A 12,964-nucleotide genomic window follows, 5' to 3' on the forward strand; every position below is an offset into this window, starting at 1 on the left:
TTATCGTTGGTTTTCCAGCGATAATCTCTCAATTGGCAGTTAGCGCGAGGATTTTTATCACCTCTGAGATAAACCTTGCTAATAGCAAGTTATCTCTGCGATAATTTCCGGCTATGCTTAGCGTTAAAAAATTCGTTACTAAGCATCGTTAGCGATAAATTTCACTAAACGTTGGTAATATGCACCTTGGTTCCTTTTATTTTAGACTGCTTCCTCTGTATGGTATGCGAGTATATACTGGTGTGAAAAATCAAGGCAGGGATGTACACTGAAATGATCTCAGAGGACGGACAGGGAAAGGTTGCAGCACCTATTTTCAGTTGTTTGTAACAAACTGAGGTATAGATACAGAGAATCTAGTTGTGTCTGAATGCAGGGGATGGCTAAATCCGCTCTCGCATGCAGGGGAGACACGATTCTTTGTGGTCAGCTTGGATAGGTCTTCTTGCAGGTAAACTAGGTGGTAAGCTCTTGGTTCCGCTTTGTAAAACATCTTTAAATATTTCTAAGTTCATTTACGATTTATTCAGTTGTTAGACATACAGTTTTAGCAGCACCAGATTAGCTAAACTCTTAACATTTGCGGTTGACCAAAACTCATTTTGCTCATCAACTGATTTGTCAAGATGATCTAGTATGCTGGGATCCTAGATTCCTCATATATTTGTCATGTTGCAACTACCCTAAAAACCACTCTAGCCTCAATCCTCAGTCAGCACATAATTGAAGGTGATAGTTCTGGACAGAATTCAGCCTACGTCAATACACTACATTACCTGCAGACCAGTCGCATCTGAGGGGCATCACAGAAACCCTTCTCTCTTATGCACCATAGATAGGACTATTGAGAACTTTCTTTCACTTCTGATCTGTACAAATGAAGACGTTTTGCCAGCGGTTGCCCTTGTTGCCTTTGGAACTTCACCACAAACAAGGTGTAAAAGTCCAAAACTGTTTTGTTTTAGAAGAGCCCAATAACTTTCCTTTTTTTTATCTGTGAAAGCTGTAACATTTACATTTTTAGATTGAGGATGAATATTTCTCTTTATATGGAGTTGATTTAACAATGGTGGGAATGCAAAAAAAAGGATCAGTTTGGTGGACTGCCCAAGGAAGTGGTAGGCTGGCAGGTGTGTGTCAGTGAAAAGGGGAGTAGAGTTGGAGGTCACATCATGAGGAGTGCTTCTGGAGGAAGTGGGTATTGGGCAAATGGGGTGCAATAATCAACAGTTAATGGGGAAGGAAGACTATTTATAGGATGCTAATTTGATAAAAGAATGCTGAAGAAGTTAACTATCCATAGTCATTATTAGTAGTGCCCAAGTAATCCACTTGTTAACCCTGCCCCTTCTGGTTTTACAGGTTCAAGGAGTACTGGTAACTCCTAAAGGCCAGGCAGGGTTAATGGAGATCACGAGTAGGGTCCCTAAGAAATGAAGACTAACTGGGGAGTGGGTAATTCCGTTCTTAAATAACCCAATTGTTCTTTATTTTTGCCCGGGTTTCCTCCAAGTGATTTTGCCTCCTTTCAGCATTGTAGAAAGCACAGGGCCCATGTCAAAAACGCAGACCGATGGGGCAGATTTTGGATCAGGAATGCGGCCCTATATATACACCTTCTCTTAGGCAAGCTAATGACTCACCAATGAAGTGCCATAAATGTTATCAAATGCAAGAAGATTCCAAGTCACTATAGGATTATAGTTTATTTCATTTTAATTTTAAGGTGAACAGGAACCCCTACTTCAGGGAACATCACAGTACCTTACAGAAATTAAATTTAATTACAAAAACACAATAAAAACATCTTGTACCATGACTTAATGGGACTTAGTACAATATTTAAGGACCACAGGCAGACAGACCTATTCAAATCTTTGGAGCAATGCAGTAGAATGGTTGACCTCCGAGTGTTCCATGCGATGTGCTTGTCCTAAGCAAAATCTTATGGTCAAGGTTTGACCTTATAGTGAACTGGGCAGTGAGGTAGAGAGGAGTACTTCAAAGCTTACAAGCCATAAAGCCAACAGGTAAGCAGCACAGATTGCCCAAGATGAGGTGTAGACCCTGGAAGCCTCCAAGCAATCTCTCAAAGAATAGTTGCCTAGGATACATTGACTACTATTTATTTCTACGGTCAAATGGCATGTGTATTATTAGGACTAATGCACAGAACTCACACACAACGGTATTTTCATAGAATATAAAATGCAGAAATTACTGAGCCTCTGTAAAATGAAAATAGAAGAGCTTATGCATTCACATTAGGAGAATATACAAAGAAAAAACATAATATAACCTTTTTGATTGATGATTATGGTGCATAATGAAAATTCACATACTCAAAAGCCCTGTATCACTCTCAGTGCAAGGTGTCAATCAGGGTGTCAACATTATGTAAAATGTTGCTAAAAAGGCTGGATGGTGATTGTATCCCATTGATCAGGGACAAAATATGTCGCTATCACCGTCTTCATTGGAAATATTTTGCTTTTGCTCAGTTGTTTACAATCAACTTTCAGCAGGTGTTTTCTATTGCCCTAAGGTTTCATGAAATGTTGGCACAGAGATTGGCACCTTTCACCCAGTGTGATTCAGGGGACCACCTGAAATGGGTGAGTTTTGTATAATGCACCGTAAATAGCCATTGCAAAGATTATATGATATCTTTTCTTTATACATACTTTCAAAATAAATGAATAAAAAACTTTAGTTTTTATTTCATACAGGTCCTATAGATTGTTTAATGTTGTACCCCCTGCACTACACAAGTCTGCCCATGCAGAAAAAAATATTAACTAGGCCTGGGTGTGAAATTATGCTCTAATCATGGAGTTTGCAGAGTTTTTCCCCACTTAGTGTAGATAGCAGAGTTCCCAAAAAACTCAGCGCACCGGCGCGGAGTGTAGTTTTTCCTCTCCCCTGGCTTACCAACGCTGGTGAGGGCGAGCGAGGAAATTCTTACTCCAGACCACCTCCTGGCAAGATTTCTCAGTGCGGGCAGTCGCTGCTGGTCACTACCACTCATATTGAGAAACCTTCCACTCGCGTTGCGGAAGCTGCTGCTCGCTTAGAATGTTTACTGAAAGACAGAAAGAAGTAGCACACTCTTGTGCTCCACAGGGTGGCGTTTATGCCGATTTTATGGCGCCGGACAAACACCTGCCTCAAAAAATCCATGTGAGCAGCGTGACGTAACACACTCTGCCGCTTGCGAAATCTCTGTGTAGCGCAGCAGTGTTTTTTGGTAACTGTGGACTCCGCCCAGGCCTAATATTATCTTACTTGCCAATTAATTCTATGAAACAATTGTTTAAAAGATCGTATGTAACACAGGCTGTTACAAAGGAATCCAAGGATACCTTATTTTGGGAAAGGGACCTTCCAATGAAGCGTTCATCACAAACTAGAGCCTCCCAGCTCTTTACAAGACATGCTTCGGATATAGAGTGTTTCCGTCGATCAAGATGCTTCAAAGTAGGTTTGGAGTTAATGTGTCAAATCCGGACCCAAAAATATATGGCAAATATATAGTACAAACCTAATAGTCTTGTCAATTAAACAAAACCAACTTGATGGTGGATGCAGCAACATTAATTCTAAGATGTGGCTGTAGAGAAACCCATAGTTGAACCTCTGATTTGTACCAACTTATTTCACACCACATTCTTTGCATCACTTAAGGCTAGCACTGACTTCTTTCAGAATACAAAATCATCAGTTTAAACTTTTCTGGACTTATTTGAGACCTCCTCTCCTCTGTGCAGCTAGTAACTGTGGCCAAACACATGTTTAGAGACCCCTATGCAATGCTAACCCCTGAATGAGCTAATATCCTGGTTGTTATCAGCAGATCAATGAGATCAGTCCTCTCAATGATGAGGGCTGAAAATGACAACCTGTTAAAAAGATGTTCTAAGGTCAGGCATGCCTTGAGAGCAGTTGCTGAAATTGCAGCATGGGTGTGACTTATTCTTATGTAAAGTATTTCAACATCTATACATCTGTATAATGACATACATATTTTTCACATGATCATACACATTATTGTTTACGTACATAATTGTAGAAATCAAAGTTAAATATTGATATGAAATTTCAAGAACTGATATAGTTATGTATGTTTGCTGCATAAAACGCATGGATAGAGCTTTATGAAGTGCTTCTTTGTTCACTCTGAATCTTCTTATAAATGATTTCCCTCCCATGTTTTTCACTTCTGGTAAGTGCTCCTCAAACGACTTACCTTGGTAGAGTTAAATAGTAATAATCCCCTCACTGTGCCATGCTATTGTACTTCTGAAGTGCTTTATCACCTCAAGGGTATCATGGTGGTGAGGGTTTGCTGGGGGATAGGTGAGGAGTGAAAACACCAGCGAGTGAGTAAAGCACAGAAGGTTTTCAAAGCTTTCTGAAAGGAAAGGTGAAGTGATCTGATGCAGCAGAAAATGCATCTCCAATAACAAACACAGAGATATGAGAAAGATCAGTTTCCTGTATGCATGAGATGGATCTTGGGTAGGACGTGGAGGCAATGTGAAGAAGATCTGAAATAGCAAGGGAGGGAGTTGTGGAAAATTTAGACACGAGATAGGAGGAGCTGAGAAAGTGCAATGAGTGGTGCTAGACAGAGACTTAAATTTGCCACTTTCGAAAATACAAAGAGTCAGACAGGCCAAGGTCTTACAACCAATGCTGCAGATGTCAGTCATTAATCCGACAATGCTCTGAAGATGCGTGGTTTAACATTGGATTTTGCTTCTCTGTTTAATCAATTTAGAGTGATTTCCAAGATGAGGATCCTCTGTGTGTGACATGACCCCATAAGCAAGGCATTCATTATTTCTATGGACTTAGCATTGCCTTTCCTTTCCTTTCTGATGACTCAGTCATGTCTCCCAAGATTTAACAGCGTCGTGTTTGCTGATGCCCATAAATACAGGAGGAGTGAAATCGATAAAGACATTAGGCAGCTTTACACGGCTCTATCCAATAAAATCCCACTTGGATTTGGATTCCAAGCAGGCTGTATAACGTATTTATTGTTCTGCATTGTGTGGGTGATCTATGAGGTAGAAAGGGGATAAAAATAGATGTACAACAGTGGTCAACACATTGGTTTGACTGTAAATTTGATTTAGAGGTATCCGTCAATAACTTAACTAGCGCAGGGCACTGCAGGATAAAGGCCTAGATCACATAGGATACATTTTCCTTTGCAGAATGTTTGTCAACGAGGAGACACTTGCAGAGTTGGATTGAACAACTCAGTCAATGCAAGTGTCATTCAAACTGTCCAGCAGGTGGCGTTGTTTCTTTTCTGCCCAAAGGGAAGAGGGCTAAGGAGTGGAGCTGTTGTCTCAGGAAAGCAGAGCCTCCATCTTTGGATTTATAAATGAGAAATTTGTAAACATGTTTTGATCCATGCTGTTCATCAGTGTTCTGTCCCCGCAAGACAGTCGAGGCTTCTCATTTAGGAATTCCTTGTCAAAGTTGCTGCAGTCACTTGCGGATTTCTGGAGAGAGAAAACATCCGAAAATTATTCAAGTGGAAGTTACATTTATTTATAAGACACTTAGCAAGAAAGAGAGGGTTTACATTTGGCACTCTTATTGCCACAAGAATTAAATGGAAAATGCATGCTGATGTACACATGAAAAGTACAAGTAACCTACTTTTTCCAAAACACAGAGTGTACATGTAGAATTTTTTGTTTAAGAGCAATGTAAGGATAAGCCTAGCACCAGGCGATGAGTGATCTTCCAAACTGACACTTACAGAACAAGGACTATGACCATGTTATATTTAAGACTAGAATCTTGAACGCAGTAGTGTATGATGTTTACATTCAAGAGAAGAACTGATTTGATATATTTCAGATCTTCGGAATGAAGGCAAGAGAGAAAGAATTGCACCCTCTCCTGGTATTGGAAGCTACAGCATTCTTTTGATCTACTAAGGACTTCATGTTTTAGGTAGGACATATAGTGGTCATTTTTCTACATAAATTACTCCATTAAGGGTTGGATCTGAGGTCATTTGTACAAGATGAATTTGTGTTTTATATGAATGATATGATATTTCCAATCACTCTGGTGGATTCAATACACTTCTTTGTTGGGAAGCGTGAGCCCATGGGTCAGTGTACCAATGACAAGGTATTTGTTTCAGATTCCATAAGCATAATGGATGAGAGGACTGAGTGCAGGTCCATATTTAGGATACCCTTTTCCAGACTAAAAACACATTTTCTTAAACCTTTTGGTGGAAAGTGACAGGTCTGGTCGTACATGTTATGGTGCCTGACACCTGTCACTAACCTCTCCATGGTTTCAAATCCATGGCAGTCTTATCCAGATGAGGGCTTGCAAAAACAGGAGGTCATGTCTGTTTGAATGGTGCAGAGGGCGCAGGTCACTGACCATAACTGTTTCATGATCGTCGGCCAAGCTAGAGTAGGGAAGCACTACAGACTGTTTCGAATTGACCAGCACTACAGTATGTAAATAGGCATCCTCAGTGAGCGTGATGGTCTTTTCCGGGTGTTTCATTGTGTGTATGTACATCACTGAAAACATCTTTTTATTTCATTTTCCACAGCATCATTGTTTTGCTGATTACAATGGGCCAGTACTCAACGGTAAATGCTGGACTGACAACGTTTACACTGCATTGTGCTGCAATATCATATGAAAAACAATTTGGCCTAATCTTCCGCTTAACCCCTTGCCTGCTTATGACGGAACCATGCCGTCATGAGCCACGGGCGGCGTCTGCTCATGCCAGCGTGGATCCGTCATGCGGCTACCGCTTCGCCTGTGCGGGCGAAATATTGAGCAGGCGGGGCCGTGATGGAACTACGCCGTCATGACCACACGCCGCCCGTGACTCATGATGGTGTGGTTCCATCACGGGCACTGCAGTGCCGCGCTCACCGGCTATCCCACCCTCGCCGCGGCGAAATTTGCACCGCAGCAATAGGGGTTAAATGCTGCAATCAAATTTGCTTTGCATTTACACCTAGCAAAAGAGAATTTTGTAGTTCTTTCATTCTGTCTTAGACTAGTGCATTTGAAGCAATGCTCTATGCAAGCTGTTCATGATTATTCCTTACCACTTTTGGTTGAAATGGTGGACACATCCCTCTGTTTTCAAGAACCTCCCACTTTATGCCTTGGAAGAAGGCGTGCTGACGGATGTTCCCCTTCATACCCAGTCTCCTTTCGGGTTCTCGGATGAAAAGCTGAAAACAAGCAGATTTAGTTAATTATTTCAAGTCACAATTTATTTACAACTGTATGGCAGGAGATGAGGACATGGCCGTGGCCTAGCAAAGAAGGGGAGGCTGTTTAGTTTGAGGAATCTTGTATCAAAGTTTTTCTTCTAACACTATGCACTTTACCCATCTACCCAGCCGACCTCATGAAATGGTCTGGATCCTAAGTCTAACTGGCCAATAAGATAATCTACTTATATTCAACATTCTCGTAGAAACCACTAATAAAACAACTGAAACATTCTCTAAAAGATAGGTGACTTCTATAATAGTGCAAACTGATGCTGTATAAACCTGTTTAGAGAATAACTTTCTTCACTAACAAAATAACATCTATGGTTATGAATAATGAGCCACATGCAGGACTGAAGCATGTTGCCTGGGCGTCTGGATCGTGCTCGCAAAGAATCTGAAGGACATATGCTTACAGATAGACAAAGGACAGTACTTAGATACTGGGCAACACAATATATATATATATTTTTATTCACGATTACAACTTTTATCTTGTGCTTATATCACATGGGTAGAAAGGAACATATCCAAGATGGCTTCCCTCATGAACCTTGCCTTTGCTCGCGTGGCACAGAGAACACATCAACTTGTAGATGAAACAGCACATAGACAAATATGTTTTTGGGTCGTTCAGACTGATTAATACAAATAGGGAGTTAGACGTTCAGAGAATTGGGGGCTGGTGATGAGAAGTGATTGCCTTGCATGGAGTGTGCATCTGAGTTAGTACAACCGATGTGTGCGTTGGCACAGCAGCACTGAGGTAGGCCTAAAGGGCTAAGACTTGAAGCTATATAAGGTTTCAATGTCGAGAGCAGTGAGTGGTCTAAGTGGATGTACCTGGGAGTGCTGACAATCTATCAGTTCGTTTCAATGAAATTAGATGAGAGCTAGCTTGGCAAGTTTTCATGTAGGGATGAAGGAGTTAGCTACGTGTTGTCTAGTTGATTTGTTGGGTGAAAGGAAGACAAATTATTGTGCTTCCATTTCCTTGATCAATTAACAAGGCAGGCGGCTGTGTGCTGCAGAGCTGCAGTTAGGGAATAGATTGTCTGGGATAATTTCCGATGAGGCTATTGAACTAGTCCGGTTTATATGACATTAATTCTCATCCTAGATGCAGTGTGAGAATGGAACAGTGCTATCAGTGATTAAGAACAGGCATTGAACTTGATGTGTATGTCAGGCAGATGTGCTGCTTGCAATGATGCAGAATTAGAGAGAAACATTGAAGTGAGGGATTGTTTACCGATCAGGAGCAGCTAGCAAGGGCCCATCATTGGTTTAGGGACGGCAAAAGTAAGTGATTCAGATTTGAAATCACCAAAAAAGACCTTCCAATGCAAGTTTTTGAAACGTGATATTCCAATGCATTTATCTGAAATATGATTTTAGGGGGTTCCTTAGCAAGATAGTAGTTTTAGTTGAGTAATAATCTGAATGACTGATGTAAACATCTTGCTTTCTTTTATTTTGAGAATGTACATATCTTTGGTTAAATCAAGGATGAGTAAATGTAGGACACAAAGCTATTTAGCAGGCTGAATGCAGTAAGCAGGTAGCACAGAGTAGTATGCTAGAAGACCCAAGGTGGGGGATTGTTCCGATGTTATTAAAATGGATCTCAAGGTTTGTTTTGGAGAATGATTTTCATTTACCATAAGAAGCTCTTATTACAGAGAAGCTTGGAGATTCCTGTGATAGAGTCATGACACGGCAACCACCAGCGCTACCCCCTGTGTACCATCGCGGGGGCATCATGACTATCAACGTTGTCGCGAATATTGGTGAAAATATAAAAAAATATATCAGTGAATCATTAATTTGCATTGTTAGAGAGATATTGAGATTTTTTAAAATGTTTTTATAGAGTTATTTATATAGTGAGTTATCTACTGTGATGGTTAAAATTAACTATATAGTTATAATTTTGGGATGTGTTAGTGGCCATTAAATGTCTTAAAGAAACTTAGTAGAAAAATATGAGTTTAAACATTTTGAAAGAAGTGTGTATATAGCAATATGTTTAGGGCAATGTTCATAATGGATTTTTTTACGTATTATTTTTGGATGTGTTGGTGGCTATTGAATATCTGCTTTTGTTTTCCATTTTCGCGACATGTCCGCGGGATCGTGATTACCGACATCACTGCGGTCTCCGGAGTCACCGCGAAAAGATAAAATAGCTTTTAGGGATGGTTTTTAAAGAACCTCTCTATAAAAAAATGACTTTAGAGAATACTGTGAGAAACCCTTAGTGTGGAAATACTATAGTCTGTGTCGATATATGTGTTTTAGACTTTATGGAAAAGGCCTCATCATCGACGTTAACAACGCCATTGTTATATCCCAAATAAATGTGAAAACGTAAAATACGTCTGAAAGATGGATTTTCAAGAAACTTGGCACAAAAACATGAGTTTAAACATGTTTGTAAAGAAGTATGCACATAGTAATATGTGTAGGGCAATGTTCAGAATGTTTTTTTTTACATATTATTTTTGGATGTGTTGGTGGTCAATGAATGTCTGCTTTTGTTATTTGTTTTTGCGTCATGTCCGCGGGGACCGGGACGTCAACGCAAAGATAAAAAATTAAAAAAAACAAAAAAACAAAGCTTATTAATCCACTGAAGAAAATACGACCTTATAAAAATACCTCTTATAGAGCCATTTTAGATAGAAAATACAATTTCAAACCTTAAAAAAATCAATAATAATAATAGGCTATATGGGCGTTATAGTTGGGAAATAGAATTTGAAAATCGTTGGAAATTCACTGAAAAAAACAAAGGTTACAGGGACACTATTGTAAAGAAGATATCTTCAATCCAGCTTATATAGTTGAAGTAAGTCTTTATTAGTCAGAAGTGAAGAGACCTCCAGCTCCTTCCACAGCTTCCTCTGTACTGTCTGCTATTCACATCATAACATTCTAACCTCCTAGCAACATCCCCACAATTCCAAGAAGCATAGATCCCAACAACTATAGTGAGCATATAGCTTTTGAAAAACCTTAGAAATTCACTGAAAAAACAAAGGTTAGAAGGATGTTATAGTTAGGAAATAGAATTTAAAAAAACCTTAGAAATTTACAGGGATTTTAGTTAGGCTGACATTCCACTCGTACAAAATGAGAGAAATTCAGCAGTTACAGTTAGCTGAGCTAACTATAACTAGCACTCCCGCAATGCACTGCTTATGTTCTCACATATTACATCACTCATGATATGGTCAGTGACATCACTGATGACATCTCAAATTACATCACTGATGAAATCACTGATGACATCTCAAATGACGTCACTGATGACATGATCTACAGAATGTGACACACCCACTCACCCCATGTAATCTTTCATACACCCATTCCAACGTCCACACTACCATTCTAGAAACTATTGACACACCCATACTAGTACTTACATATCCACTCACTGACTCATAGGTTTACACACACATCTACTCAGTCACCCATACAGCCACTCATACACCAACTCACTAACTAATACAGCCACTGATATATCCACTCTTACAGCCATACAGCCACTCACTCACTCACTTACTCACTGTCAGTCACTCGTACAGCTACTCACACATCTAGTCACTTACCTATAGAGTCAATCAGATAGCCATTTACTCACCTATAATTGTATACACACACCAACTCTCTTATTCATACAGATGCTAAAATGTAATCACTCACCCATTCAGCCCCTCACACACACACTGACTCACACAGCCACTATCACAATCCCTCACTCACACATACAGTGACTGATATACTCCTACACTCACGTCTACTGCCTTTCAAATATCCAGTTACTCTCCCATATAACACTGACACATTCATTCACCCACTGATATAGCCATAGATACACTCAGTCACTTACACATTTACTAACCCATACACCCACTCACTCATCCATGCAGGCAGTCACATACCCTTTCACCCACCCACACAAACACTCATAAACCCGTACAGGTACTAAGACAACCAATCAATCGCCCATTCACCCAATAAATTACCCATACACCCACACATGTACCCACTCACCAACCCATAAAACCACTTTGACACCAACTGACAGACCGATACAGACATTAGGACAACCTAGTCAGTGGCCCTTACATTCACTGAGATACCCAATTACTCACTTGTACAGTAAGTCATGCACCTACTGAATCATTGATACAGACACTCATACACCCACTGATTCATCAATACACTTTGGTAAATATATTTAACACTCATAAATATTTTTAAAACACTGACAGTAACTAGATGATGTCATCAGTGATGTCACTGACCATGTCATGAGTGATGTAATATGTGAGGTCATATGTAGTGCATTGTCGTGCGTGAGTTATAGTTAGCTCTGCTAACTATAATTGCTGAATTTCACTGATTTTGTACAAGTGATATGTCAGTGTAACTATAACGTCCCTGTAACCTTTGTTTTTTTTTCAGTGAATTTTTAAGTTTTTTAAAATTATATTTCCTAACTATAATGCTCCTGTAACCAATTTTTTTCAGTGAATATATCTATCTATCTATCTATCTATCTATCTATCTATCTATCTATCTATCTATCTATCTATCTATCTATCTATATATATATATATATATATATATATATATATATATATATATATATATATATATCAAAGCTCACTATCCGTCTGCTCACCTTCAGTCGCGGCCGGGTGCTTTCGATGGCGGTAGACGGTACCACGCCAGTCCCTACCAAACAAAGCTCAGATCCAAGAAGCACGCAGCACTCACGGGGGACTGTTCCAATATAGTTTATTGGACAAACACTCTCACAAGACGCAATTCGGCCACCGCCTTTCTCAATTAGAGGCCGGCGCCACCCTTAGGCAAGGTTTAAATACAGCCAATCAACAAAATAAAGAAAGGACATGTATAGTGCATTCTTACCATCATTTCTAAGTGGTCCCTGTAACCTTTGTTTTTTTTCAGTGAATTTCTAAGCACACGCCTCAAAGGTTTGGGCTCTCTCTTTATTATATTAGTATGGATAATAAAGAGAGAGCCCAAACCTTTGAGGCGGGTAATCTCAGGAACCACAGCACCAATCACCCAATACAGCGTTGGAAAGGGCGGTTGAAGCAGAAGGACATAGGCTATGCAGACGTCCACCATATACATTTAAAAGGTAAAAGAACTGTGCCTGCAAAGTAGTCCCTTGTGGGCGTGTCTGCGTTGTGCTGTGGGCGTGTGCTGGGGGCATGACAAATGCTGGGGGCGTGTGGTACGTTCCGCCCTTCATGCCAAGACTCATATCGTGTGCTGTTCTCACCCTGCTCCTTTTAAATACCCCTGCACCCCATAATCATAACCCACCCTTACTCCTTAAAAAAATACCCCAACACCCTTAAACACTAACCCATCTTAACCCTATAAATATACCCTGTACCCCAAACCCCAAAATTGTAGGTCTGATATACCACTTTTAGAAAGTTGGCATTTCCTTACTTTAACTATCCTGTGTATCTGTCTCTGAATACATTTTTGAGTGAGACTGACAGCTGGGCTTTGTGCATTCCCTCTAGACAATCACACAGGGACCTGGGGTGTGACATTTCCATCCTGAAGGCCCATCACCAGGCTGATGGTCCTTCCTGAGGTAGATTGAGAGGGAGGAGCTG

The 12,964-nt window shown here is 40.1% G+C and overlaps 1 protein-coding gene across 2 annotated transcripts in view; it reads right to left on the reverse strand.

Moving 5' to 3' along the window:
- Positions 1–1,687: 1,687 nt before the first annotated feature.
- Positions 1,688–12,964, reverse strand: part of PRKCQ (protein kinase C theta) — a 450,307-nt gene continuing 439,030 nt past the window's right edge. Inside the window, exons 16-17 of one of the 2 annotated variants that reach the window (XM_086918954.1) lie at positions 7,116–7,244; positions 1,688–5,516 (exon numbers count right to left, since the gene is read on the reverse strand). In XM_086918954.1, coding sequence (XP_086775080.1) covers positions 5,361–5,516; positions 7,116–7,244 — 285 coding nt within the window. In that variant the 3' untranslated portion in view covers positions 1,688–5,360. The remainder of the gene's footprint in view (positions 5,517–7,115; positions 7,245–12,964) is intronic. The other variant, XM_086918955.1, reaches the window with a different exon arrangement.

The sequence above is a fragment of the Lissotriton vulgaris genome, chromosome 1_1, assembly GCF_964263255.1.
Source record: "Lissotriton vulgaris chromosome 1_1, aLisVul1.2, whole genome shotgun sequence".
NCBI lineage: Eukaryota > Metazoa > Chordata > Amphibia > Caudata > Salamandridae > Lissotriton > Lissotriton vulgaris.